Raw genomic sequence first — 27,538 nt, 5'->3', positions numbered from 1 at the left:
GAAGGAGGGGATGGGACACATCAGTTAAATAATTTTAAACACAGCTGGCTTTAAAATTGATTATCATTCATTGGCCTGAGAAATCTGAGCAAAGTGTGCCGAGCTACCTGTTCTCGTGATTTACAAGATTTCCCAGTCTGTAGATCTCGGAGTACAGAACTTGTGCAATGGCAAAATGTGTTAATGAGAAGGTCTTGGGGCAGTATGCTCTCCCAAACTTTGATTAGAAGTTAAATACTTGTTCTGAAGACCTAGTGGTCTTCACATACCTTGCTGAGAAAGTAACAGTAGTTCAAATAATACAAAAATAGCATAATTTGTAGAAAGTTCTATTCAACAGGGATGTCCTACAGTTAGCTATAAATTTGGAGTTGTGTGACTGCGATGGCTTCTCACAGTAGCTATTTAAAGATCATGGCTTACTTCTAATGATTTGAATTTGTCATCTGTCCATCTCCATCCCTCCCCTCCCCAATTTTTTATAGTACTCCCATACATAGAAATTGTTCAATACCCCCTTTCAAAAAAATGTACATGGAGCTCTTGGTGAGTCTGGGACCACATGCTAGTCTGTGTGCAGAGACAGGGCTCTGAAAACCAAGTGATGAGCATAAGAGGTTAACTTCTTTGATTTGTGTGGTGAAGGGAATAAAGGAAACTGGTTTATGAGTGTATAGCTAACTGAATCATATTCACTAACTAAACTTTTCTCCTCTTATTCATCAAATACCCTGAGTCTGTCTGGAGATCCTGGAGAGCGTAAGTGCACATGCCACATCTTTCTGAACTGGGCAAGAATTAATCCTAAGCTTTGCAGTAAATAAAGGTGCTCCTGTTTTCATATAAACGCATTCCTCTGCTGCTGCTTGGTGGAGGTGGGAAGAGGTCTCTGTTAAAGATGTTAAGAAACTGTAAAAATGTTAAAACAGTTTGCGAAATTACTTCATATTCATGAGTAGGAATATGCACCTAGCTGTGGGCTTCATAATGCACCTGTGTGCATTTATCTGGTTCTCTAGAAAAACCGAAGAGGTGGCAAAGTCTTCCCAGAGAGTGGTGTTAGCAGTCAGGCCCTGTTTGTATCTCCTCTGCTTGTTTGCTGAAGAAACTACAATCATTTTAGCGCTGCCTTCTCAAATTCTTCTGCTCATTGTATACCAATTTATATGAATGAGTTAGTGAGAGTATCTCTTAGGCATCCATTTAATTTCCAAATGCACCAGTGTATATACAAATATCATTGCTCAGTTGAGCTCTCATTTTGATTTAGTAGTCTCATTTTCAAGTAATAATTTGAGTCCTTCCTTATGAGCAGATAATACTTTTCCATATATGCTTATTTCTGCCATAGCACTGAGCATCTGTATATTATTTTAATTATGTTATTTTTATTTATGCTTAATTCTGTGCTTTGCGTTGAATTTTGCTCATGAATACTCCATAAAATCTGTTCGTTCTTGGGGGTTTAAGTGAGGTAAGAAAAAAAATTTTTCATAGAAAAAACCCAAATGGAATATTTTAACTGATCACCACAAGCTGCTTGATATTTTCATAGTAGGCAAAAAATTTTAGTGTGTCTTGTTTCTATGGAGTGACTGTATAATAATAAATTTAACTCCTTTATGAGATTGGCTGGGCAAAAAAAAAAAAAAAAACAATGGAAAAACGTGCTTCTTGATCTCCTGGAGAGGGATGAAGCACTCAGTGCGCAGAAGTCTTTCAGTATACATAATTCTATACATAGTATATTTTACAAGTTAGAATTTTTTCATATTTAATTTTTATTCCACAATCAGACTATGTGTTATCATTTGATACACTGAGATAAAATGAGTATAGTTTTATCCTCTATCACAGGTATCCGTAGCAACACATGATCATCCACGTGTAGTAGTAAATCCACCTCTGGACCAGACCTATGGTCACTTGAAAGAGGAGACTAGAATCTATTTCTGTATGGGTGGCTTCAAGACATTTCATGAGGTGTGGCATTGTAACATGGCTTGTGCTTAATTATTCTACATATTACAGGGATAAATAAAGGGGAGATTTACAAGGAAATCCATTATACTTGCTTATTCTAAGTCTGTACTTCTTATGACAAAGGAAACTTGTCGTATCTTTGCAAATTGATAGCTGTTCAATTGCAGCTGTTTTGAAAATGCCTTTTTATGATCCAGTCATTGTGCAAATACAGTCTGAAGTGATAAATTATGGCTGGCTAGGCTACATCGCTAAGAATAATGGATAATTGCTGCTGTAATTTAGTGAATTAAACTTTTACTGACCCTCACTAATTTTATTTAAAATCATATTATTCTTAGTATTTGTTTAATAATAAGGATGATTAAGAAAATGGGCTTTTCTAAATGACGTTCCTTAACTGTGATTTGTGTCCAGTCACCTGTCACATTGTATTACTTCTCCTCTATGCTTTTTTATATTTTTTTTTTTGAAAGACAGTAGGAACTCAAGTGACAGAGGATTTTGTGTTTGTGTTTTCAAATGAAGTAATTTCATTTAAAATTGGGTAAAACTTTCATACTTAATATTTTTTTATCAAGAACCAGTGGTTGTCCAAATATTTATTAACAATACATGATCCACAAATAGTGAAAGAAGGATCTGCTGCTACCCATGAGGGAGTTAATTTGTTTTGCAGTATTCATCTATTTCTAATGGTGTCTCCAACATGCTGAATGTTTGGCTCTGGACAGCAGAACTCGTATAGGGTGTGTTGGAAATAGCTGAGCTGTTGCCAGAAACGGCTTTCAGAGGCAGTGTTGTAGATTAAATTTTTGCTCCTGGGATGCCCAGCAAAGTGTCTGTTGGGAGCATGAAGCTAAGTCCATGGGTTAGTAGGTGCTTGCACACCCAACATTTCCTCTTTTGTGGTGCTTTTGAACATCCACCCTTCTTGTCCAGGCTTGTGCTGAGGAACTGCTCCCTCTTCCAGGGACAGGATTTTGCTTCTCACCACTACTCCTGTTATCCAAGGTCCTTTGCCGTAGCTCAGTCATTCTGAATTCCTTGCCAGTGATTTTGAAGTCTGTGCCAGGCTGCCTTGTGCATGAAAAGCTTAGTAGAGAAAAAAAGATGAACGCTGGGGAATGTTGACCTATTCCCTGCATCGTGTGTTTGCTATTATAAACAGGGTCATTTGTTCTTTGCGTGTTTTATAGTGACACTTTTGTTCTTATACCTGCTCTTGTCCTGATCTTCAGCAATCAAGTTTACTTCAGAGAAATTAGGGAGGATCAGAATTGAACTTTTCTCTACATGAGCTTATTTCTGCTTGTTTCTCTGAGCCTTCTAATTAACTTCACAGACTGTTGCAATTTGTAGCAACAAATGTCTGTCCACTGAGAATAATAATAAGTCTTATGTTAACTTCCTCCTAGCCAGGTACCCATCTCCTGAAGAACTTCATATGGGGAGCAATTCTACTTTGTGTGGAAAGGAGCACATCAAGCAATATGGCATCATTTCTACTTCTCATTTTTCTTTCTCAATTTTTCTGTACACACTGTACAGGGAAACCGCCTTATTTAGTAGGGATTTGAAAAATCGACACCTTCCTCCATGGACTGTATCTGCCTCTGAACACAGAACAATCCCTGCTTGCTCCACAGATCCATCCCCCTTGCACAAAAAGGGGAGATTCGGTTCAGTGTCATTATGAATCTTCTTTTAATTATCTGTTAATGTAACATGAAATATTATCATCTGGTGAACTCGAAGTTGTGTTACTTTTATACAGAGAATTATGGCTCATGGAAAGGCGTGCCGGAACTGCCTAGTGAGAGCTGTGCAGTGAAGTATTCCTCTGTCCTTCCACATTTCACCCATATTCCAGGAGTTTTGGTGGAGTATATTGCAAAGAATCAGGTCCTGGCTTTTTCTTTTCCCTTTTGGTAGTACATCATGTCACAGTAAGCTGTGGCAAATTTGAGGATCAATCCTAAAATACTTATTTTAATATGATGTTTAATTATAGTAAAATACTACACCCGCTGTGAATGGCATGTATCAGATAGAAATGTCTAGGATGCTGCTGTCAGGTCTCAGTATTTTTCAGACTGAATTTTGGACACCGGAAAGTCCCTGGGTTATTTATAAAGGGCCTGCAAAAGAAGAGCAATCATGTAGTCTGTAAACTTAAAATTGTTATTCTAGGGTCTGGCACAAGGGGACACAAAAGGAGACAAATCAAGATACTCTCTTTCAGGCAAAGCACAGTCCCTTCTGCCTATTACACTGAAATCTAAGCTGCAGTTGCAACTTTCTTAACAAGCTTTGTTATGTAAGGTCCCTGAATTTAATGAGCACTCATCTTTTATACGTGGAACTGAAGGCACTTAACTTGTAAGAATGGGTGTTTTGTTTGGTAGCTTTCTTACACAAAAGGCTTTTTTTTTTTTTTTTTTAAGGAACCCAAAGGATTGGCATCTAAATCCCTTTGACCAGCAGTTCCATTAATGAAAATGAGCAAGTAGCCCCACTTCATATTGGTAGACAATATATTTCCGTTAACTGAATACTTAAACACTTTTTCTGAGGACACATTCAGTAGCATAAATGTTAAAACTGGCCCAACTCTCAGGTCTGTGCAGATGCTCCTTTCAGCAGGAGCATACCCACCTTTGGGGCTGCTGAGCACCCTGAGCTCTCATTGAATTTAGTAGATGTGAAGGTACTTATAAATTAGTTGCATTACGGATACTTGAAGAAGTTAGTTAAAAATCTATCATGTTTTCTACCTAGGTTAGAAAACCTCTGAAGTTTATTTTTATATTTATATAGGAATCCATAAAAGTAATGGATTTGTGTGGTGTTGTACCTATCTAGGAAGTAGCTATATGCATAGTGTTGTCAAATGCAACTAATAAAAATTTCTGGTATTAAAAATACCAACCCAAATAACATGTTTTGCTACTTATTTGTATTCAGTACAAGGGTTATGCTTCTCTCTTCAAAGTATGAAGATATTGTGCGAGTTGAGGAAGATGGCTTCAGTCCTCTTCACACTGCACTGAACATTGTACAAACATGGTTTTTTTTATAGCTAGAAATGAGATACTCAATTTGCTATAGCAGTGCCGTACTTACTGTATCTAGTATGACTGTCAAATCTATAATAATTTCTAGAAAGAATTACTATGCCTTGTAAGGAAATAAACTTAACATTTTGAACACTTCCTTTTTTGAAGTTATGTTTTCCTTCTGATATTTACTGTAAATCAGAACCATGCTTAAAGATATTTTGCCTCTACTTAACTAAGGAAAAGTAACTTGAGCTAAGCTAATTCACAGAAGAGAGAGTTTTACTGCACATGTAAAAACCTCAGTAATTTGAATATATGTTGGCAAAACTTTTCTACCCAGAGTATTATTTGCTCATGGGAATAATGCTTGGCAAATCTCTTGATGTGTGATATTCTTACAAATAAATAAGTCGATGCCTCCTTAAACAGAATGCCAAAAATAAAATGTACATTTAAGTCAAAGTTGTGGAACAGTGGGGGTAGAGTCAAAAAAAGTAGGTGAAACAGAGTTTTTTGTCTGCGTGTCTCTGTTATATACCTTACCATGCATCCATCACAGAATGCAACATTCAATGCTCGTGTCCTCATCTGGTGAGCACATTGATATTGCAAAACTGTTGTATCTGTCTACAGCAGAATTCCACATTCTTCCCCATTCCACATATGGTCTGAGTAGCTGTAGCTCCGCAGTAGCTCTGAGTACTGGAGACTTTGCAACTACTTTATCACAAATGTATTTTGTTTTGTGATTTCAGCTGTGATTATTCAAAGTCTCTGCAATGAATACCAGTGAAATATTATCCATTGCTGGTGTACTTTGGGCTTTGTTCTTATCAGTGGCATTCATTCTAAGATGTGCAGTTGGCCACCCTCTCATCGTGAGCTAGAGTGATATGCAAGTACTGATAATAGATCATAGGTATCAGAAATTTTGTAACTGAATTTGCTTCTGACCTGCTTCTATTAAATGTACAATGGAAAAGGATATTCACTGCTAGACTGATGGGCTGATCACTCACTTTGAGAAAGCATGTAATTGCCATTAGCATAACAGAAGAGCAGCTGCAGCTTTGCCCAGAGGCCAAAGATGATGCCTAAGGAGGAGAATATAAATCATAAACATAAATGGTGTTTCCCTTGAGTACCCTCTCTTCTTCAGATCTACTGATTGCATGTCAGAGCAGAGGAGCATACTGAGTATTTTGAAATGTTTCCTTCTAGAAGAGTTTAAAAGCAGCATGCATGCTTTGGATAAGTTATGATGTTTTTGTGACTTTGCCTTCCAAAGGCAGGTGAGTCAGGTTTGCGCTTCTTTCTGTTTAGCACCCAGACTATCTGGGGAACCAAAATGCATGTGTCTTCTTGAAGAGACGAAGAACTTTGAATCTCTTATCTTATCATCTTCCTCTGCTAGTTAAATATATCCCACAAATCTCTGTTGCCATGGAAAGCTGCTCTAAATGGCTCCTTGTACTCTGTTTAGCCTTCCTCTTCAAAAATGTCCTTCCCCTCCGGCTGTTTGTCCTCCCCAGCTCTACCCTCTTGCTGTTGGATGTCTCTCTCCAGTCCAATGCTGCTGAAGCAGACTAGTCCAAGAGTCCTGACTTGTAGAGGAGAAGCACATAGTTACAATCACACAGTAAAAAATTAAATTTGTTTTATATTTCTTTTATTTGCATAATATTTTATACTCATCATTTGTTGAAAGGGGATGGAGGGGGAGGTTGTTTGTTGCCTTCATTTTTACTTGTTAAGTGTCGATGTATGGAAATGACTTAGTTAATGGCTTTCTGACTACTCATCATCAACACCAGTGAGAAGTGTTTTAGCATTCAACTGAGACCAAATATTTTCAGATAAGGAGATGATGTCTTGAGGCTATTTTACTGATATTTATTTATGCCTGTCTTTCTATATAGTGTACGGTATTTATGCACACAGGCAATACATACAATAAGTAAGAGCCTATTTGGCTTGATTCAGCTGCTATTAAATGATAAATTGATAGTGATTCTGGATTTAATGCTGGATTCTTCACCATAGCATATTTAAATATTATTATGGGTAAGTTAAGTTTTGATTCTGTTTACAGGATTAATAATTTTTGATGCTGTTGGTTTTAAAACTCCTAATGGCAAAAACTGTATGAAAATCCTTTTGCAAATTTTGTTGATGCATGAGCTGTAAGCAATTTGTTATGCAGAATTTTCTTGTGCAATGTTTGTACTAGATAAGATAGAAAATTTGAACAGAGAATCATACTTGTGTTCAACCACTCTAAATCCTTGTTCTGAACCACTTTTCCTATAGGATGAGAGTATATGATACGTATCTAGATTACTCTGTATGTCATCTTATAGTTAGATGAAATGGTTAGTGTGTTAGATACAAACAGCTGGAATGAAAACTTGTCTCAGGGGTGAATTATTACATAGCACTGATTCTTGAAAATTTCCATAAGCTATTCAAACAACTTACCTTTTTTTTTTTTTTTTTTTTTTCCAATTCCACCACAATAGTAATGTAAGGACATGAAATTGTGCTTAGCTAAAATGTTACCATTTTTAAAAAATCTATGTACTTTAATTTAGCAAGTACCCAAAAAGATGTCAAGTAAATTGGATTCTGACAGATTCTGTGGATGGCTTACAGTAATTTGTGTGCATGTTTAACTTATGGTTGGGGTAGAGCAAAATTGATTTGGATGACTGATTTAAAAAAAAAAAAGAATTAGGCTGGTGCTGTAAAAAGCTGTTAATCAGATAAAATGTGACCATTGCACTTTTGAAAGACTAATGTCATAACCCTTTTGGACAGTAAAATCTATAAGACTAAACTATTAGAATGAAATTTTATTTGCTGAAAACTTAAAAAATAGATATTACAAGCCTCACTTCTTATTGAAAGCAAAACAGATTTGGCTCAAAGTAAATGGACTAATTGATTTGATAGATAACTCTCTGTACTCACAAACTGAAACTTGAGGAAGATCAGAAATTCAACATAGCCCAGCATGTTGTTTTTGGTCCTTTCACGACACTAATTCACAAGCTCTCTGATGCTCTCTTAATGCTTTTTATGTCTTTTACCTGGTGAAAAGCTTTCTATTATTCTGAAACATGAATTTTTGTGTTTCTGAAAATAAGTCTAGGCTTTCCTCCTTCCAACAAGCACATTTTTAAAGTCTTGTAGGAAAAGAATGGTTTGGGTTTGAGTTTCTTTCTACCTCATTTGACAGCCTTGTTTCATTGTTTGTTTTTCTTATAGAAGTACGTAACATGTACAGAATTGATCATCATCAGTTTGTTCTGAACTTTCTCACCTTGCCAGAGGAGGGAAGGAACAAGACCACATTTTCTCCTAACGCTTTCACCACTTTGTTGTGATGTACCAAATATGAATTGTTGGTAGATGAGTGTTTCCATACAGCAGAAAGCCAGTTACTTTCACCAGTATCACTGGACTATCTTCACAGCAATTGCCTTCTCTGTCTTTGAAAAATCATTAACTTTCCTGATTGCTCTCCAATCATTCATAACAACTGTTTGAAGAGTTTTCACTGAAAGGAAAGACTCAAGAGCTCTCCATGTGAACTCAGGTGTTCCTTGAGGTGAAAGATGTGCTGCGTGGCTAATTTAAAGTCACTTTTCCATGGAAAATGAAGTCTTTTGGGGCTCTCTACTTGCATCAGTTTAGTGCTGACCAGTTACATGAATAAAGCAGAAGGACACTGGCTGTAGAAACTATGAGAAAATCAGACACCTAAATTTAAAAAATGACAAAACATTTATCTGCAGTCATGACAAAGGGGCAGAAGAGAAATGATACTCAGCTATAATCTATGGCATAACATCTGTCCTTCTGGCTAACTGATTGATATATTGTCACACACCTTTTTCAATTTTTTTTTCATGGTAAAATACTTTCAGGAAATTAGAAACTTTTGTACAAATCTTATCTTCTCCATAAAGGAGAAATATCTTAGGATAATGCTTTACACTGACGTACAGTGCCTCATGATCCTGTATGGGTTAGGGTTACCGATTTATATTCAAGAAATGTTTCAATATACAAAGGAAATATCATTTGTCTGAAAATACTCTTTATTCTCTCTGATCTTCCTTGCAGGCATCAGTACTCTACTTCCTCTTACACCTTGGGATTTTCTTTCATCCCCAAAGTTGTACAATAGCAGTTTCTCAACCAAATAGCTATGGTACAGCCAGCTCCACACTGCCTTTTTGTAGAACCACAATTTTTCCCTTTCTCATTGAAATATTCACAGTGTAAGACATTTCTCTAACAGTGGAAATTGAAATTTATCTAGAAAGGAGACATCTTGTGAATAAACCTTTCACCAAGTGACCACACAAAAATCCTTGCTGGTTCACACAAATCTTTTCAGAATTTTATCAAGTTCAGTCACAGGCTTGTTGATGTCATTTTAGCCTTTGAAATAATTTTTCACTTGCCTGTCCTGGTTGAACAGAAGCTCAGATTGAGACACCACAATTTCCAGTATTTGAAAAATCCATGAATGGAAACACAGATGTGTTGAAAACCCAGACGGTGTGCTCCAGCCCAGGGAATGGCTCATGAGCTCTGTGCTAAACTTCCATAATTAAGTTATGTTATTTCACTGTGATGACAAATTGAGTTACTTTAATTCATTAGACATGACACTGTATTGTTTGAAGAATGTAAAGGCTCAAAACCCAGTGGACACTGCGGTGATATGTGGAAACTCTGTTCTCATTCCTCTGTATTTGTTTATTTGCTCTTCTGGTATGGAAAAATAGTGACAAAGTTCAACTCTTGTAGCAGGCCCAGATAATCCAAGTGGGTAGTATAAAATTAAATGGATATATTGAAGGAAAACAAAACAAAACTCCCTATCTGTTAACTAGCAAAATTCTTAGGATAAAACCATGACCTGAAAATACAGAGAAGACTCTGCAAAATGAATCCCTGCAGGCCCCCTCTGGAAATGGGAAAGAACATGCTTGATTAAACTGGTGCTAACCTTTCAAAATCCTGTTTCTCTGATATTTATTCCTTGAAATAATAAAAGAGACATGTCAGATTTTGGAAAGCCATAATGTATTCCCTTGTTTGCTACTGCCCTTTTCTAGCTTGAGTGTTCCTTTCCCAGAGCAAACCTTTAAAATAAAAAATAAGGCTGCAGTTTGTCCTTTTTGTTGACCTTTATACATTTTGTGGCTCTGCATTTGCACCAGTTAAATTACAGAGTAAGAAAATTTCCATCCCTTTTTGAGCTCTGCTAGAAGGCCTTAGTCTTCTGCGACACATGGTGAGACACATTCACAGGTCTATGTGGGCAGATTTGGAGAGCTTAAAATCCACCGCGTGGGGGCTGCAGGAGCCCGCCGGCCCTCATCCACAGACCCTGCTGCCCTCTCTCTCCCGGTCAGCTCAGCCTGTGCCTCGGGGGGGCTGGCACGGGGGTCCAGGCCTTGCTGGACAAGGATGGGTGGATGAGTTGGGCTCCAGGTCGAGGACAAGGAACAAGTCAGTGTCTGCTGGGGCTGAGCACAGGCCTTGCTGCAACTGAGCTTGACTCAGGGAAATGGCAGCTGGGGGGTCCCACACGGGGCAATGGTGATTGGTGGCGCATACCTGGGGCCTGGCAGCTCTGTAGCCTGTGTAGGAGGGCAGGAGTGCAGCTCCCAAAGAGGGGGCTGGCATCAGCAGAGAAACCTGTGGGTGGAGGTCGTCCATGTTTTTGCCATGTGTGAGGCCAGAGAGGTGACAGGTCCTTGGGAAGCAAGTCTTTTCTCCTGTTTGTAATAATTAGTAAATTATTTCCACCCTCACATGTTGCTCTGCTTTGCCTGAAAGTACATAATTTTGTGTAATTTCCCTTAAATTGCTCCCATGGTGATAATGGGGGAGTTTTTTTCCCTGGGCGCCTCAGTGAGATGTTTGCATTGGGAATTGCATGTTATATACTGTTAATGAATAGAGGCAGGAATTTAATAACTTAAGAGTTTAGAAATGTGCAGGGTATCTTGGGAGGAAAGGTTTTCCTTTCAGCTACTCCACTTCAGTGTTTGCATTTACAGAAAGTTTTGCATGAGTCTGTACAGTACCACAAAGGGAGACCCTATGGCTGAAACCAAGATATTCACGACAGCTGAACATGATTCATTTCACGTGTACCTGGGGATCATTAAATCATTTCAAATAATCCAAGAAAAATGGTGCCAAGGTAACACACTGCAAGGTACATTATTTGTCTACATTTGAGATCGGTACAAATAATTTCATTCTGTGTATTTTTGATGTGATGCTAAATTATTCAGCTTAAATTCATAACTAATCTCTGCCTTTCAGTTTTTCCAATCTTCATAAAAATGCCAAATAACTACTATAATTCGTTAAACAGGAAACAGCTTGCACTCTGTATGCAGACCTAGTACCACATGCCTTAAATCTGTTATAAAAATGGAATAGCTAAGTTACAGTGGTGTAAAATACAAGAAATTTTTTTTTTTTTTTGCTGGATGTCTGTGGAAGATAGAGTAAGAACAAAGTAATTAAGATAACTTGAGTCCTGCTTGTAGTCCTGTCATAATAATCTTGTTTCTAGTTGAATAAAATCATCCTCTGGATTGCTTTTTAAACCATATTTCATATTGGGTTTTGCTTCCTGTCATAATATTGTTTTACCAGTGAAGCAACTGCCCTTGACAAGTCTTTCAAGTGGAAAATTGCTTTGGTCTTATGTTGACCCCTATTTTTTTTTTCTGGTTTAGCATTTCATTTTCATTTAACAAAAGGTATACTATTTTAGATAATAAATGTTTCTTTCTTTAACTAACCAGCTATTGCAGCTTTTTCCCTAGTAGGCATAAACTCCTGTCAGGGCTTACTTCAGCTGTTGCAGCAGCTGTGAACGTGCGCTGCTGATATCATGGAAACGCTGGAGCTAGGAAACTAAGATGGCATGAAAGTAGCTGAGGAAGAGGTTTCAAGAGAAATATTCCTGTCACTTGTGGAATTGGGGAAGGAAATGTGCAATTCTGACAACAGGCACAGATTTATGGACTCAGTGCACTATTTAAAAAGCAACTTACTGTAATATACTAATCTAGGAAATGACAGTAGCAGAGAGCTGCTCTGCTTTGTGTGCAAGCATGGGAACGCTGAAGTGCCCTTCTGTACTGACATATACAAAATTCAAGAATAATATTAAACAAGTAGCAATTGAAAGATAAATTCCTTCTGTGAAACATATGGGGAGATGTTTTGCTGGATATTCATGTGCAAGGCAAAAAAAAAAAAAAAAAAAAAAAACCAAAAAGTTTTCATTTGTTCTTTTCCTTCTCTTTTCGTGACTGTTTTTTATTTACATGGCTGTGGTAGAATCCAGCTAAGAAGCAAAAAGAAAAAATTCAACTAAAGCATTATTTAGTTATTTCCACAACTACTATCTAAATTTTTGCTCATATCAGTGTAACATCTTTGGATTTTCATGCTTTGAGATTAATCTGTGGAATTCCTTTGTATAAAAGTTTCTTGTATTGGATAAGTGGTACAGCTTCCTTGCATCCCTCCACCAATAATCTCAATAAATGGGGCCATGAGGAAAGAAAAAGAACATGTTTCTGATGTGCATTTAAAGCACCTCTGGTATTACACCTGTATTCCTACTGCAGCAATGACTTAAATGGATGACTTGATAGATGACAAGATGACAGTTAAATGAAAATAACTGAAAAATTTTTTTTTTTTACAAACATCACTTTAGTTTGGTTTTGCATATAGAAAAGTAGAACTCAAATTCTATATATGTAACAAAATTCTAAGTCTGTAAAAAGCAAAGGATTAATAATGCTCTTCGGTAAGAATATGAAGCTTTAAAAACCCCAAATGAGCAGTTCTGTAGACATTTAAGGATACAATTGTTGAATCCTTTATAAGTTTTATTTATTTATTTGCTGTTTCTTCACTAAACCTTCCTTTTTTTTTTTTGTCCCAAAACTTAGTGGATAATATGTCCTTGAATATTCTCCTTACAGCAACTTAAATATGTGCTGAAGTTCCTAAGGCTGCAATTTACTTGCAATCTTCCATCTGTTTCAAATTCATTGTAAAGAATACAATCAGATGTTCAGCTCTATAAAAGCATCACATGAAGTCAATGGAGCTACACAGAATTTCTTCAATGAGAATCTCGCTTGTGATGTTTATATCTCCGCTTTTCCTGAACCCAAACTTATTTCCACCATATAACTACAATATTTTTCATCATTCTCTTCAGAAATTGATTAATTGCCTGATTTTGACTAAAGTTCCCATTCACATTTATGTGAATAAGATTCAGGTAATATGGGTGTGAACTTTACAAAAATGTTTCATCAAAACTGCTCTCATAAACTATTTTTCTAAAAAATATTTGCAAAAGGAAAATGACAAAAACTGCTCCAGGTTAAAAATCTGTATTTACTGGTTAGAAAGGTCACACGTGGAAATGTCCATGTGCATTGGTTTTGCCCTCAAAGACTTCCTCTTCAGTTGCCTTATTGGAGAAGTTCCTTGTAGTGCAGGAAGTACCAAGGTGTCTGTGCTGTTTGAAAAAATTATTCAACTGCATTAGTAGTTTAAAGCATATATAGAAATGGGGTAGGGTGAAAGGATAGGATGGAAATAATGTATTTAATTTATTGCAAATTATTTTATCTATTTTTACTATCATTTAGCATAATCACAAATGAAAACTAGGATAAGAGCTGGAGAAGAAAACTGAAGCCTTTATGTTACAATATTTTTTTAATGTTCAATTAGGAAGCTACATCAGACTTGGATTCATGGCATTGTCTCTAGATATCTAATTTACTTGGTTAACAGTAAATCCGTAATGCTGACTCTGAGCAGATATTCTACGTGCCGAGTTTCTTTAGCTATGAGTGTCCCAAGATGAAAACCTTGTTTGCCTGTTTGTTTATTTTTAAGCATACGGTGTGAGTCACCAGCAATAGCTCCTAGAGCATTTGGCAATCAAATCTTGCTAATTCAGTTCTTCTCCAAAATATGTTTTGTAACATCTGTAATTAACCCCAAACCACTGCAAATCTGGTGCTGGCATTCAGAATGGCACCTTTGAGGTATCGAAAAGCCATGGCCATGATTTGATGACTACCACCAGTGGTGTGTATGCTATACCTTCGATATCAGTCGTCATGGTCTGACACAAGTCATAAGATTTGTATTGCTGTCAGGCTCTATAAAATCCTGGTGTCACTTTCTTAACTCTTGGAAAGTAATAACACTCCTCATCTTCTATGAAAAAAAAATACATGCACTCAGTTTGCTCTGAGTAGATTTCTGTAGCTAAAATACAGAACTTGTAGAGCCGAGTTACCGTTCTCACTAATAATGTATGTTTAACACCACCTTGCGATGATGCCCAAGTCAATTAATCTTTTTCTGTTCCCTGCAAGTGTAAAATAAGATAGCAGTTCACAAGCACATTCATAAAACTCATTAAATTAAAAGCACCATGTGTCACTTTCCTGTAAAGGCTACATAGGAAATCTTGCATGGTTAAGATCTTATTTTTAAATCACAAGCTTTTCTTTCAACAGGCGTTCATGCTTTCTGTATCTGAAAAGAATGAACATAAGTTGCCGCTACTGGTCAAGGATAAACACAGAAAAAAATGAAAATAAAGAATTATATAACTTACTGTATATAGTTTGGTACTGTAATAACTGTGATATAAATCTAGAATGTAAAATTCAAAAATAAATCTAGATTTTACAGCAACTTGGCAAAAATAGATAAATTAAAATGTTTGTAAATTTAGTGCCAACAAAACATATTTTGTTGCCTATCTCCGGTAGATGTTAACGTAAGAGGCACCTGCCCTTATGCTGTATAAAATGTTATGAATCTGTACAAGCCTAAGACAAATATTAGAAACAAATCTCACAGGAAACTAACAGCACAGATGTGTCAGTTCTTCCAGTTACAGACTGTGAGGCCACTGTTTGACTTCACTTCCCTTTCAGTCCTCTAACAAGGTCACCATCAGCTTGCTGGTTGCCCCTGGAGTCCCATCCTGTTAATTCCACACCAGGCATCAATGGGCCATGTGCTCTGAATGGAGCACGATCAGTGGTGAGCCCATTAACAGTGGTGAACTCGGTATCTGGGGATGATAAATCTACTTGAAGGCTTCCACCAAGTTAATTGACCTGTAGAAATGAAGTATCTCTCAGACATTAGGTCTGGAAGTACAGAGCTTCTTCATATATATACAGCACGTGCATTGCAATTTATTTCCATTGTAACTAAAAATTGATATGAATTTATTGGATTGTGTCCATAATAAGTTTGAAGAATCTAAAGCTACCTACTGGAGATGAGTTGTTTAACAGTGGATGGCTCTCTCTAGGGAGCTTCCTCAGTAAGTACTCATTTGAGTTGTTGTTTTCAAGTGATCAAACACTCAGAAATTTCCTGTGTAAATCTGTCACTTTTTGGCAAATATTTTAATTAGCTTTAGTGTTGCTTATTAATGATATGAATATGATAAGCCAAATTATATGAATGCAATAAAAGTTTGGTAGCCATGGTACATCAGAGATAGCAGAAAAAGTAGAGATTCTATTCCCTTCAGACTTGTACAAAATTAGTAATCTTTCAACTGTGCTTGGTATTTTAGGATGTGATGTCCACATTCTTCCAGTTTGGGGCTTCCATCCAGCAAGAAGCCATCGTCATGCTGAAGATCATGCAGGATTATGACTGGCACGTGTTCTCTCTGGTGACCACCACCTTCCCTGGATATCGAGACTTCATCAACGTCATTAAGACCACAGTGGAAAATAGTTTTGTGGGCTGGGACATGCAGAATGTCATCATACTCGATACTGCCTTTGGAGATGCCAAGACCCAAATTCAGCTGAAGAAAATTCATTCATCCGTCATCCTGCTATATTGTTCCAAGGATGAAGCCGTCTACATACTGGATGAGGCTCGTTCCCTGGGCCTTACTGGCTATGATTTCTTTTGGATAGTTCCCAGCCTGGTTAGTGGTAACACAGAAATCACTCCCAAGGAGTTTCCTTCAGGACTCATTTCAGCATCTTATGATGAATGGGACTACAGTTTAGAAGCTCGGGTACGGGATGGCCTCGGGATTATTGCCACCGCTGCATCAGCCATGCTGGAAAAATACTCCTTCATTCCTGAAGCAAAAACTAGCTGCTATGGGCAACTGGAGAAAAATGACCGGCCATCACAGACCTTGCACAAGTAAGAGTTATTGGTTTGGGTTTTTTTTCCCTACGTAATCTTGGTAATTTTCCATTCTGTTGCCATTATATGTTTCTTGAAGGAGAATATTGTTTTTTTGTTAATCCCATCATGCCCTTTTTAAGTGATGGTTTCCCAGTGTTCCAAGGGAATGTGAGTAGGACTTGCTGTACTGATAACGATGCACATGGAAATCATGTTATGTGCTGTGGAGAGTAAACACTGCTCTGGGTCTGATGTAGATGGTGACAGAAATTGGTCTTAGATGGTATGAAGATGAGTTAATAAAATCATGCCTTTGCATACTTTAACTCTGAGGTAAAATTGCCAAAATGCTCTAGAAGCTGTGCCTGAACCTGGTAATATTTTAGAAGACAGGAGATGTGCAGCGTTAAAGAGGTGTCCCTGGAAATTATAGAAGTATTAGATTAGTTAGGCAACTTTTAGCACCTAATAACTGAAATCTGTCACTTCTGCTCATGAGGATTTTATTTTTGTCACCTGTACTAGAAAAACTGTAAAAATTAATCTGCAGTAATCCAAACTGGTATGGATGTTTTCTCAGAACAGTTTGTCGTCTGGGAACTGCTAACGTTTAAATCAAGATTCTTTGATCTTCTTTCCTTTTCCTTTTTTTTTTTTTTTTTTTCTCCCTTCCTTTTAATTATCCCTTTTAGATGTGGTACTCCTGATTACTTCTATCCAAAATGTTGCATGATACATGCTACACAGTAATATATTTCCTTATCTGATTTGTGAGAGGAACTAAAGGGAATCTTACATGTTTTTTTAATAGCTCTTTACAATATCTCATATGGAAGCTACTAAGCAGTATTTATGAAATTTGTTCTGACCAGTTATTGCAGACGAAGCGCTTTCTGCAGAAAAGCAGGATGGAATTGGCACAGGAAGGGAAGTCAGTGCTGATGTCATATCTGAGATTGTGGAGCATTTTAAATCTTCTGAGATACACGTGCATATTTGGATTGGGGGTTTATTGCCATATGATGTCCTGGAACAGTTGTTTTCCATGAAAATGGCATTTTTGTGCATGGGATTCTTCAGAAGCTGTCTTAAAAGCCAAATACTGCCAAGTAAATGGATTTTAACATTTCATACATGCATTTCGTAAACCGTGTGACTTAAGTTCAGAAACTTGCACAGCTCTCCTTAGAGAGGACTTGCCTTTAGTATGACACTTCCACTTTTTTTTGGTCTCCCCTTTCTTATTTCTAAGCCTCTGCCTCTAAAACTGTACAAATTTACCAGAGGTGTTGCATAAAATCTGTGATTCTTTTCCTGCTGCCCCACTTGTCCCTGGGGAGTGACAGGAGGCAGCACTGGGGTGGCTCTCTGGTCCAGCATGGCTCTGGGAAAGCCATCACGCGCTCACTCTGTCAGGACAGAGCAGCTGGAAGGCACTGCCAGGATGACCGTCTTACCCGCACCCATTATGTGATCCTGGTGTGGTTCTTCTTAATGTATGTGCTGACAATGCGGGGTAAAACTGATAGCTAACGGCATCCCGTTAACCAAGTTCTGTGCCTTAACAGTGGGACCTGTACAAAGAAGTCCACTATTAATATTTTAACTCCAGTTTCTGTGAAATTTAAATTGTATTCTGTCATCAAAAGTATTGGTGTTTAAAATACTCTGGTTTAGTTGGAAAAGCCACAAAAATTTGAACGTGTTTGGAAAAGGTCTCCTACCCCATTGTTTTGGTAATACACCAGTGTAGATTTGAATTAGGTATTCAGTATTCAGCATAAGCTGTCTGTCTTCAAACAATCTTTTTTTTTCCTCATTAAATCTGAATGACTACAGGAATAGGGCAGTGAGGTTAGGCTTCACCAGGAGATTCTGCAGTGTGCAGGGCATGATGTACACAGAAATTGTTAATAGGCGAAGTTGTATTGTAGTGCGCTGTGGTTCGTACAGTCACTTCCCGATGTGAAACACTGACCTATAAAGTGAGAATATATTTTCTGTACTGGAGATTCTTTGAGTTTATCCAACAGCACAAGAACAAGAAGCAGGCTTTTTAAAATTAACAAATGTCAGAATTACACTAAAGTGAATAAACTTTAAACAGTCCTTTTTATGTAATAACTCCCCAAGACTGTTCTTGTAACATGTAATGTGCAGGAGGAGCAGGTACATACAAGCAGTTAGCAGTGCTGAGCAGTCTCTGGGAGCTGACCAGTCTCTTCATGCCAAGGTGAATTACATAAAGTCATTGTACTTTCTTACCCTCATCACTAAATTCTAGGTTTATTCCTTACATGGCAAATCAATGCCTAAATTGAGGTTTTGTTCTGAAGTGTAATCTTCAGATTACACTGAAGTGTAATATTTCAGGCCACAGATAGTGCTGCTTTGTATTTTAAACTGCAAGATAAGTGTACATGATGCTACATTACGGAGCTAACTTGAACAAAGGATTCTGGAGCATCCTCACAGTGAAAAAGGATGAAGCAACTGTAAACACTTTACGGGCCTGGGGATCTGCTATACTGTGCCTCCCTGTTCGTGCTGGAAATCAATGCTGGAGAAGTAGGGTTGTACGAAGGGACACTGCTTGCGAGCTCAGGAGCAGAGAACTCAGTGGAAAGGAGAGAAGAGGCTCTGTAAGGTGATGCTTGAGAAAAACTAAACTCAAGAATGGAGGAAAACCCCAGGATTTTTAAACTCCATCTATTGTAGTGACAGTCTAATTCAGCTTTAAACCCAGTATAGTATTCTAAGTGTATGCCGTAATAGCTAATTTGCTCGTAAATGGAGGTTGGTAATGCTTTATGTGCAACTTCCCACATTTAGATAGCAATTTTCATCTCCATTTATGAAGAAGTTCTGTGTATTCTGTGCCATGAAGTGAAAGCTACTCCTCCCTCTTTCTCAAATCCTTTGACTATTAAATTGATTTGAAGATATATATGTTTTGAAGCACACAATTTATCCGTTCCCTGTCACTGCTATTCTAAGATGCTTTTATTGGTTTTCTAGACCCAGGAAAAAATCAGGTTTGCTTTAGATTTTGGAATGATTTGATCAATGTTCATTTCTGATACATGTGGGAAATCTAGTTTTTCTCCATGAATAAAGGTTTTAAAATAAAATACAGGGGTGATTTTCAATGCATTAAAAAACTATACATATATATATTTGATTCAAATAATCTTTTACCATCTATGTAGGACCCAGATTCTCCCAAGGCAGAAAAACACTGTTGTGTGAAATACTGGCACTAGCGCAGCAGGATAAATAGAATTAGCAGCTCATTAATGCAATGTCAGTTGAACAAATGCTTGCTCTCTCTCAAAAAAGGAAAACATGTAAGCAAACAAACAGCAAAACAAAATAAGTCTGCCAGTCGTCATGGAAAATGCTGCTGCTTTGTAAATAGAAATGCTTCTGTGTTGTTTAGAAGAGTACTCATATTGTGTGCAAAAGTCATAACCCTGGGCGATACATTTCACAGCAATGTTTCCAACCACTCTTAGCCATCCAGGGATGGATGGGATGACAAAGCTGTTGCTCTGTTGTCATTATCCTGAAAAGCAAAGATGCGTCTATTCATAGGTAGGTGTGCACCACGTGGTGTTCACATTTAGTTTACTTACATTCAGTTTCCAAGTACAACCAAATAATATGCAGCATTTAGAGACTCCTCTTGTTTTTGATAGTGAAGGTGTGGGGCTAGAAAGCTGCCCAAACTGCTCTGGGCAGGCTGGCGCTCCATACCCCTCCCAGGCACAGCTTCCTTTACTCGCCATCCCTGAGCCGGAGAGCAGGAGCCATGGGAAGTCCAAAGGGCCGCGTACAAATGCATTAGTTGATCCTGCCCTGACTCACCCTATGTTAAAACTTGGGGACTTGATGGGAACAGTGTTTAGAAATGTGCTACCCAATGTTGTCGTTCCATGGACAACCCCCCGTTTCATTTTCTTGTCCTTGCGCTGCTGTTAGCTTACAGCATGCCTGCGGGGCAGCGGCTTCGTCAGAGGGCAAGGGTCTGCTGTCTCTCTAGTCCTGATATTCATTCATCAAGTTTAGTATCTTGATTCCAGCGTTTAGCAATGACAGATACGTTTTCCTCTTTTCAGCAAAATTAGAGATTAAATGGCTACAATGGTTTGATGAATAATCCAGCAAATCTGGTTAATCTTTTCCTGCTGTCCTGGTTCTGGCCAGGATAGAGTTAATATTTACCTGAGCTGGGTGGAGAACTGAAGCTGGTAGCCCCTATGGCTGGGATAGTTAACTAATTAGCTAACAGCTGGGGTTAATTTACCCAAATTAGCCAAAGGGCTATTCCATCCCATCTGACATCATGCTCAGTATGTAAGTGAGGAGGGTGCTGAAGGGAGGCCCCTCCTAGTTGGAAGAGACTGAATGTGGAGATCTGTTGTGAGCTATTGTACTGTATTTGTGTTCCATCACTCTCTTGTTTTCTTCTGTCATTACTGTTAAATTTACTTTTTGTTCAATCTCAACCCGCATGTTTGGTTTTTTTTCTGGTTTTCTTTTGTTTGTCAAATCTCCTCCTGTTCTCTTGGAGGGTGGGGGGAGTGAGAGAGAGACTGCGTAGTCTGGTCCCCGTTGGGGCTGAACTACGACAGTTATTTTGGCGCCCGAAAGGTGGGGCTCGAAGGGTTGAGATAATAACAGATCTGACTTTTTTTTTTTTTTTTGCTTGAAACAAATTTGTTTATACGTGCTTGTTGTATTGGTTGTCAGTTATTGGGGCTACGACACCTGCATACTGATCAACAACCAATTTACAGAGGATTTTTTCATTTAAATTCTGTCAAAAGACTTGGGAAAAATAAGTATGATCTGCTTTATTGTATGATTAAAGATGTATCATTATTTAACTAATTATATATGAATCAAAATGCTTTTCCACTAGCAGCATACACACTGTGCAGAAAACCAAACATTATTTGCTTTCACCTAAGACTCTCCAGGATATTTTGTTTGTCTTTCCCATTTTGTGATCCTGCTGTGGTTTTATGGGAGCCACTGTGTGCTCACAGGAGTGCATTGCGTGCAGGGTGATGATCTAAGACTGTAACTCAAGTTTTAGTAGTCATATACATTGCTGATGTATTGTGGAGGGAAACAGCTAATTTGAGTATATTTTCAATGTAGTACCTCATTTTTGGTAACTTTAAAGCTTGAAGAAGTTTCAGGTTTTGTATGCTGCTAGATTTGCTTATTCAAAATGTAACCATATGAGTGCTTTTCATGAAATGTTATTGCTAATAATAACATTAACTCACTAAACCTTCTGGTGTTTAGCTACACCAGCCTGCGGCACCCTTCCAGGGAGCTCGGCCCTTTCTAATTCTGCTCCCTCCCCTTGCCCCCTTTGCAGAAGGGCTCCCCAAGAGTTTTGTCACTTGTCTTGCAGAACTGGGGCAAAATGACTTTTCCAGACCTAGTGGCAAGTAATGCTTTAAGGAGCAGCTGGCAGGAGGTACAAGTAGTTGGCATGCCATTCCTTTTTCACAGTCACTGAGCATATTATTCCCAACATTTTATTCATCCATGCTGGCTCAAGGCCTAGGGAGATGCAGCTCCAAAACAGGGTATCATCGCGGAGTTATATTCAGGAGTTCAAGGGCTGGGGGAAGTGGAAGAGAAAGCACAAAGAGGAAAAAGAGGCGCTCTGCATAACTGCAAAGGATTTGAATTTAGGAAAAAAAAAATTCTACATAGCCTAATATATAAAATTGCCTTTAAAAAAGCTTCACTGTTTGAAAAATGCATTGCTACCTTGTTTAATAGTAATTTATTTCAGACTTGTTTCTATACATGCTTCAGACCACACGCTATATATTCTACATTCAACATTTCTTGATTTAATTTTAGAGATATTTTTAGGAAATATGTTTCATAATGACAAAGAATTTGTCTTGGGGTTTCTATTGATAAGTATCTTTCAGATTTCACAGTAGAATCATAATAAGAAAGTCCAGCAGTTCAGAGCCTCAACAAGATAAAGAAGAAAAGACAGAATTTGGATTCACTCCTGCTTTTTTAGGTATGGTTTTGGGTGAATTCCAAGCCGAGACAGGCTGGCTGCCTAGATTATTAAAATAGTTCGTTCATACTAGTGGAGAAAGAGAAAAATCACCAGATGACACATTGGTTGTGAGGCATTGCATCTGCTTTAAAGCTCAGTTGGGAAATTCCTTCTTTGGGAGAGGAGGGGGAGAGTTTCTTTTATGAAACCTGTATTTCCCTAAGTCTCTGCTGTTTTTCTTCATCGCCTGCGGTTGTCACAGATTTGAAACAGTGCCCCATGGTGAAGAAGGCACTAAATAAAAATGATAATCCCCAGTGATGGTACCTGAGGAATTCATCAAGTTTGATTATCTGATCTGATCTGGGCTGCAGGACGCGGGCAGGAAACGTGGGCCTGAACTCATGGCAGCGAGGAGGCCCGTGGGCTTTCTGCTCCCTGCAGCCATCAGGCTGTGTGCTGTATTTTACAGGTCTAGTGACTTAGTTCTCTTCTTTGGAGGTAGCTCAGGAGTTATATGTTTTCATTAATGCCTCTGCCTTACCCATTATATTTTTCCCAGCTGGTGGATCTCTTGGGAGCTGGATACTAGGTGGATTTCACAGTAATTATAAACCACTCTGTTATCACAGAGCTTGCTCTGTTCCGGAACCTGACAAGTCCTGAATTTCTCCTTTTAAAAGTCTGAATCTGTATAAAATTATCATTATGAAAGAAAAAAGGAAGGAGCAAATATCAGAGCAACCAAAAGAAAGGGTGTCTGAGACAGTCTGCACTTCCTGTCTCTGAATTTGCTTTTAAAATCATGGGATGTTTGCTGTGAGGATGTTTGCCAACCTGTTGGGTTTCCAAAAGCAGAATTCCCGTACAATGTGCAGCCCCTCCATCCTGCGGTCCCCGGCCGGCCCTGCCCTGCACCCCACCGCCCCTCCCGGCTGCCCCCCCCGTGCTTTGCCGGGCTGGCGCTTGGAGCAGTTTCTCCGGCAATTACACTTGCACCCGCCAGAGTGAAGGCTTTAAAGGGAACTCTGGGAATTCAGCATGGTTCCCCTGCTGAAATCTAGCAATTTATTTATTGCTAAATACTGTAATGTCATGAAAAGAGGTTAGTGGAGAAGTCGGCTTAAACCTTGGCAAGGGAGAAACCAAAGGATCCTTTCTGTAGGAAAAGCAGCTTTTGTTACTAATTGCGTTCAGTTACACAGCTACCTAGCAAACGGTCTTCTAAAAATTGAGGTCTGATTCTTTTGGCAAAGTTTTCCCCCATTTATTAATGGAAATTAGAGTCAATGAAGTTGTGTTATCATAATTTACAGGATTTACCCTCCTTATTCAAATATGTTTTGTTTTTCTGGTTAGTCAGAATTTTGAGATGGGTAAATATTGCACAGTTTTGGCATTAATCTGAAGCTTTACCTGAATTGCTTCATCTTTCTGAGTCTACAAAAATTAAGTTGGAAGCCTCGAGAGCAGTTTGTCACCTAGGTGCTTCAAAGGCTCGCTGTAAACAAAATGGGAACAGTGTTCTGCTGCGGGGTTTCAACAGTTCTCTTTTCGGTTTTGTTGGGGAAGGTGACAAGCAAAAAAGAATTGTATAAATGTTTAAAAGTATTTTGAAATATGTAGTACAAGCTTGGTTCTTCACATGATAAAAACCTGTTCTGGATTCAATGTGAGAATGGCTTAGCTTCTGCCCCCCCAAATCCCATTTTTCATACATGTATCACCTGGGCAATCTAACACACAAACTTCAGTTTGCAAAAGTTAATTTAGACTTTAGTGTCATAATACCATCACAAGGCCTGCTGCTATCACGTCTTTGCAAAGGCTACAGCATTACTGAGGTGTAAAAGAAGATTAACTACTAATCCAAGGTGTATGCTGAATTGCCCCCTTAAAGTAACGAGCTCAAATAACGAAGCACCTCATTTAGTTGAGAACAGGAATATGCAATTTCAAAACTACTTAAGAAATATATTTTGACCAATTCAGAAGCCAAAGACATCTTGCACAGAATTGATCTCGGACACACTTAAAACTCTGTAAAAATAATGTATCATATAAATACTTTCTTTTCCTCATTCATCCTTACCAGAAACGGAAAAGCACACGGTTGTTTTTTGTAGAGACAAGCAGTTTAGGATCTTGGTCAGTAAAAGGGGAGCAGGACTTCCGTCTTTTGTGAAGGAAAAATGACAATTCAAAAGGGAATGTAGATTGTAGGATTGGTTTCTGAAGAGCACAGGCAGCTGATGAATTTTGTACAGAAAAGTGTGCTTGGGAAAGCAAGAATCTTTGAAGTTCTTTTTTATTGCTGCAATTTGAGAAACTAGGATAGCTCAATCTGCGTCACTTGCTGATACCTTTGTAAATGACTCAGACAATACAATTCTAAGAGACTTTTACAGATTAGGGACTTTTTTTTTTTAACTTGCAGTGTGTTTCACTGATAAATAGCTGGTAAATTCACACAGTTTAAAAATATACGCTGAGTCCAGTTTTTTCTTTTTAGATTTATAGTTTATCTTTCTTTTTGGAACACTTGAGCATCACTGCAGCTACAGCACTGCATCTTGTGATGGCTCTTGACTAGCTTCTAGGCTAGAGTATTTGCAGATTAATACCAAAATATGATGAGCGGTGTTTGAAATCTGGGGTAGTAATCCTAACAGACTATGTGAAAGAAGGGTTCAACTCAAGTCCAATCACCAACGGCTATGGAATTAAAAACCCGACTGGACACAAAACCTGATGTAGTACAGCGTGCATGTTTGTGGTCCAGCCCTTAGGAGGAGACAAAATGCTCGTATTTCAGTTTTATTGAAATTTATTCTACGTGGCCCTATAAGACGATGTGTTCATTGTGGGGGCTGTTATTCGCGTGTATGAATTGGGAGGGAACCTGTGAGAGAGGGTGCAGAAGTATGAATACAAGTAGTGCAGGTTTCACAGTATGTCGTTGTTTTCCCCTTGCGGTGACTTCCTGGGTATTTTATTCCTTGGGTCACAATACATTTGATTTTCAGCAGTGAGCTAACACGATGCTGATTTCTTACATGTATGCACAAGCAAATTCTCTTTGGTGGTTTGCCACTTCCTCTCAAGGTGGCAAACAAGCTTTTTATTCCCAAGCAAGCTCTTTCAGTGCTGGATGAAAAATGTAATATATGGGAAATTAGTTCAACTGAGGAGCAAAGTTCTGCCAAGGGGAAAATTTTCACTCCGAAAATCTGTCACAAAATATGAGTTATTACGATGGGTGAATTTACAAATTGCTGTCAAAGCAGTGCTGAACAATGCTAATATGGCTGTTTAGGGCAGTGCACATTTAATTATTAACTGTTACGGCTACAGTGCCATTACTTCTTCTGGGTTTATATACTTTTATTTAGTGTGCTTCTGCTGTTGGGATTTGCAGGCAGCTATGTCGATACAAAGCCGCCTTCTTTGAATGTGGAGCTGAAGAATTTTGTCTGTCAGATTCACCAGGAGACCGTGCTACTGCTACAAAACAAACAAACATGTAAACCAGTATCAGGTTTTTTGTGGGTAGAACATTACAGAGCAAGGTATGAAGAATAGTTACAGTAACTTTTAACACCCTTCAAAATACATCTGTCTGTGGGATGGAATGATATTGGTGTTGACTTGGATTCCCCAAGGAAAGCACCTAGATGAAAGCTTGGACTGAATTCCTTTCAATGAACTACACTGAGAATTCAGTGCAGTTCAATACAGTTAACTTCAGACCATGGATATGGGATCCCATGGAGGGTGCATTATCTTCTGGAAGTGCCATGGGATCTCCAAGATTTGGAATTGCAGTTTAACTTCTCACTCACAGGATAGCCTTGTCAGGCTCACACTGACAGTCTGGGGTTTAGATTTTTTTCAACATGACCAGAGAACACCAATGCCAATACCAGCCTTTAACTCTCTTCCCTTTCATGCCTGATTTTCTTACGTGGTGGAATTTCAGGTAATGTATAAAATTACAGAATTTTTTCAATATCACAGTTCAGGGAGCTTGACCTGTGTGCTGTGATAGTTCAGACTCTTGGCGATAAGTTCCCTGTATTTGCACTTTACATAAGAAGTGCAATTTCTCATCACTCTTTCTGACCCTGGAGCAGTGGAAACAAGCTGTTCTCACTGTGAAACACTGAAGATATGTGGAAATGGATATAAATACGGATTTATGTTATAAATCTGTGGAAAATTTTGAGAGAAAATTATTTTTGAGGAAAGTCAAGTTCATTAGATGGCCAGAATGCCAGCATTTCTGAATCCATGAAAAGACAATGTTTTGGAAAAGAGGGTACATGTTTCGATGGTGAATGGGAAAGCAACAGTTAGAAATAAAAAACTATGCATACTAATCAGGAAATGGAAAAAGTAGGTAGACTATATTAAAACTGGTGTAAATTCAATAAGGAATTTAAGAGCTTCAGGGGCAAATCTATGGCTAGAAAAGCTATAAGACTCTTATAACTGTCCCCTGATGGCACAGTCCAGGTCAGAGCGGGTCAGACTCTGTAGAGCTGATGGAATCATTGCTAATGACAGGATTGCTTGTAAAAAACAGTGTTCTGTCTGTCCTCAGAACGTGCAGGTAAGCGTGGCAATACAGGAGAGCAGAGAAAGCAAGCAACGGTACTGTGGTACCTCTTGTAGCACTGCGTAATTTCCTTCTGTTGACATAAATTCGTACAAGAATTTTCAGCTGAATAAGTCTTCTCCTTTGTACCTGAACAAGGAGCCTGTGGTTAACTAAACAATTTTATTAATTCAGTGCCCAAACTGGTAAGTCTAAAGGCAGGGAATTTGGAATTGAACAGACATTTTCAACAAAATTTAAAAAATCCTATTTCTTCCTGTACATTTTATTCTGAATGCCTCTATTTTTTTTCTATTTAAAGTGCTAATTAATATATATTTCTTTTGAAAACTATTGAAAATTAACCTAAATACAAACAAGTTTGAAACATATATCTTTCTCCTTTTTGAAATTACTGAACTGAAATATTATCAACCCCCTCAAAGTTTTCATGTCTGCTGTTGGCTGAAGGCATCAGTGTCACAAAGACACTGTGTACAGCTGCAGTGTCAGGAAGGGCTGACAGGACTCTTGGGGGTCTGAACAGGTGAAGCCAAAGTAGATGCACTTACCTCTAAGTATCAT

At 38.2% G+C, this 27,538-nt stretch overlaps 1 protein-coding gene across 1 annotated transcript in view; it reads left to right on the top strand.

Annotated features, from left to right (window-relative positions):
* Nucleotides 1–27,538, top strand: part of GRIN2A (glutamate ionotropic receptor NMDA type subunit 2A) — a 173,013-nt gene that overhangs the window by 87,228 nt on the left and 58,247 nt on the right. The window contains exon 2 of the mRNA XM_086759680.1: nt 15,736–16,328. Within this exon, the coding sequence (XP_086615806.1) occupies nt 15,736–16,328 (593 nt within the window). The remainder of the gene's footprint in view (nt 1–15,735; nt 16,329–27,538) is intronic.

This window comes from Chlamydotis macqueenii, chromosome 15 (assembly GCF_036417535.1).
Source record: "Chlamydotis macqueenii isolate bChlMac1 chromosome 15, bChlMac1.mat, whole genome shotgun sequence".
Lineage (NCBI taxonomy): Eukaryota > Metazoa > Chordata > Aves > Otidiformes > Otididae > Chlamydotis > Chlamydotis macqueenii.
Note: the sequence above shows the minus strand (reverse complement) of the source record. Positions and strands in the feature narration are given on the sequence as shown.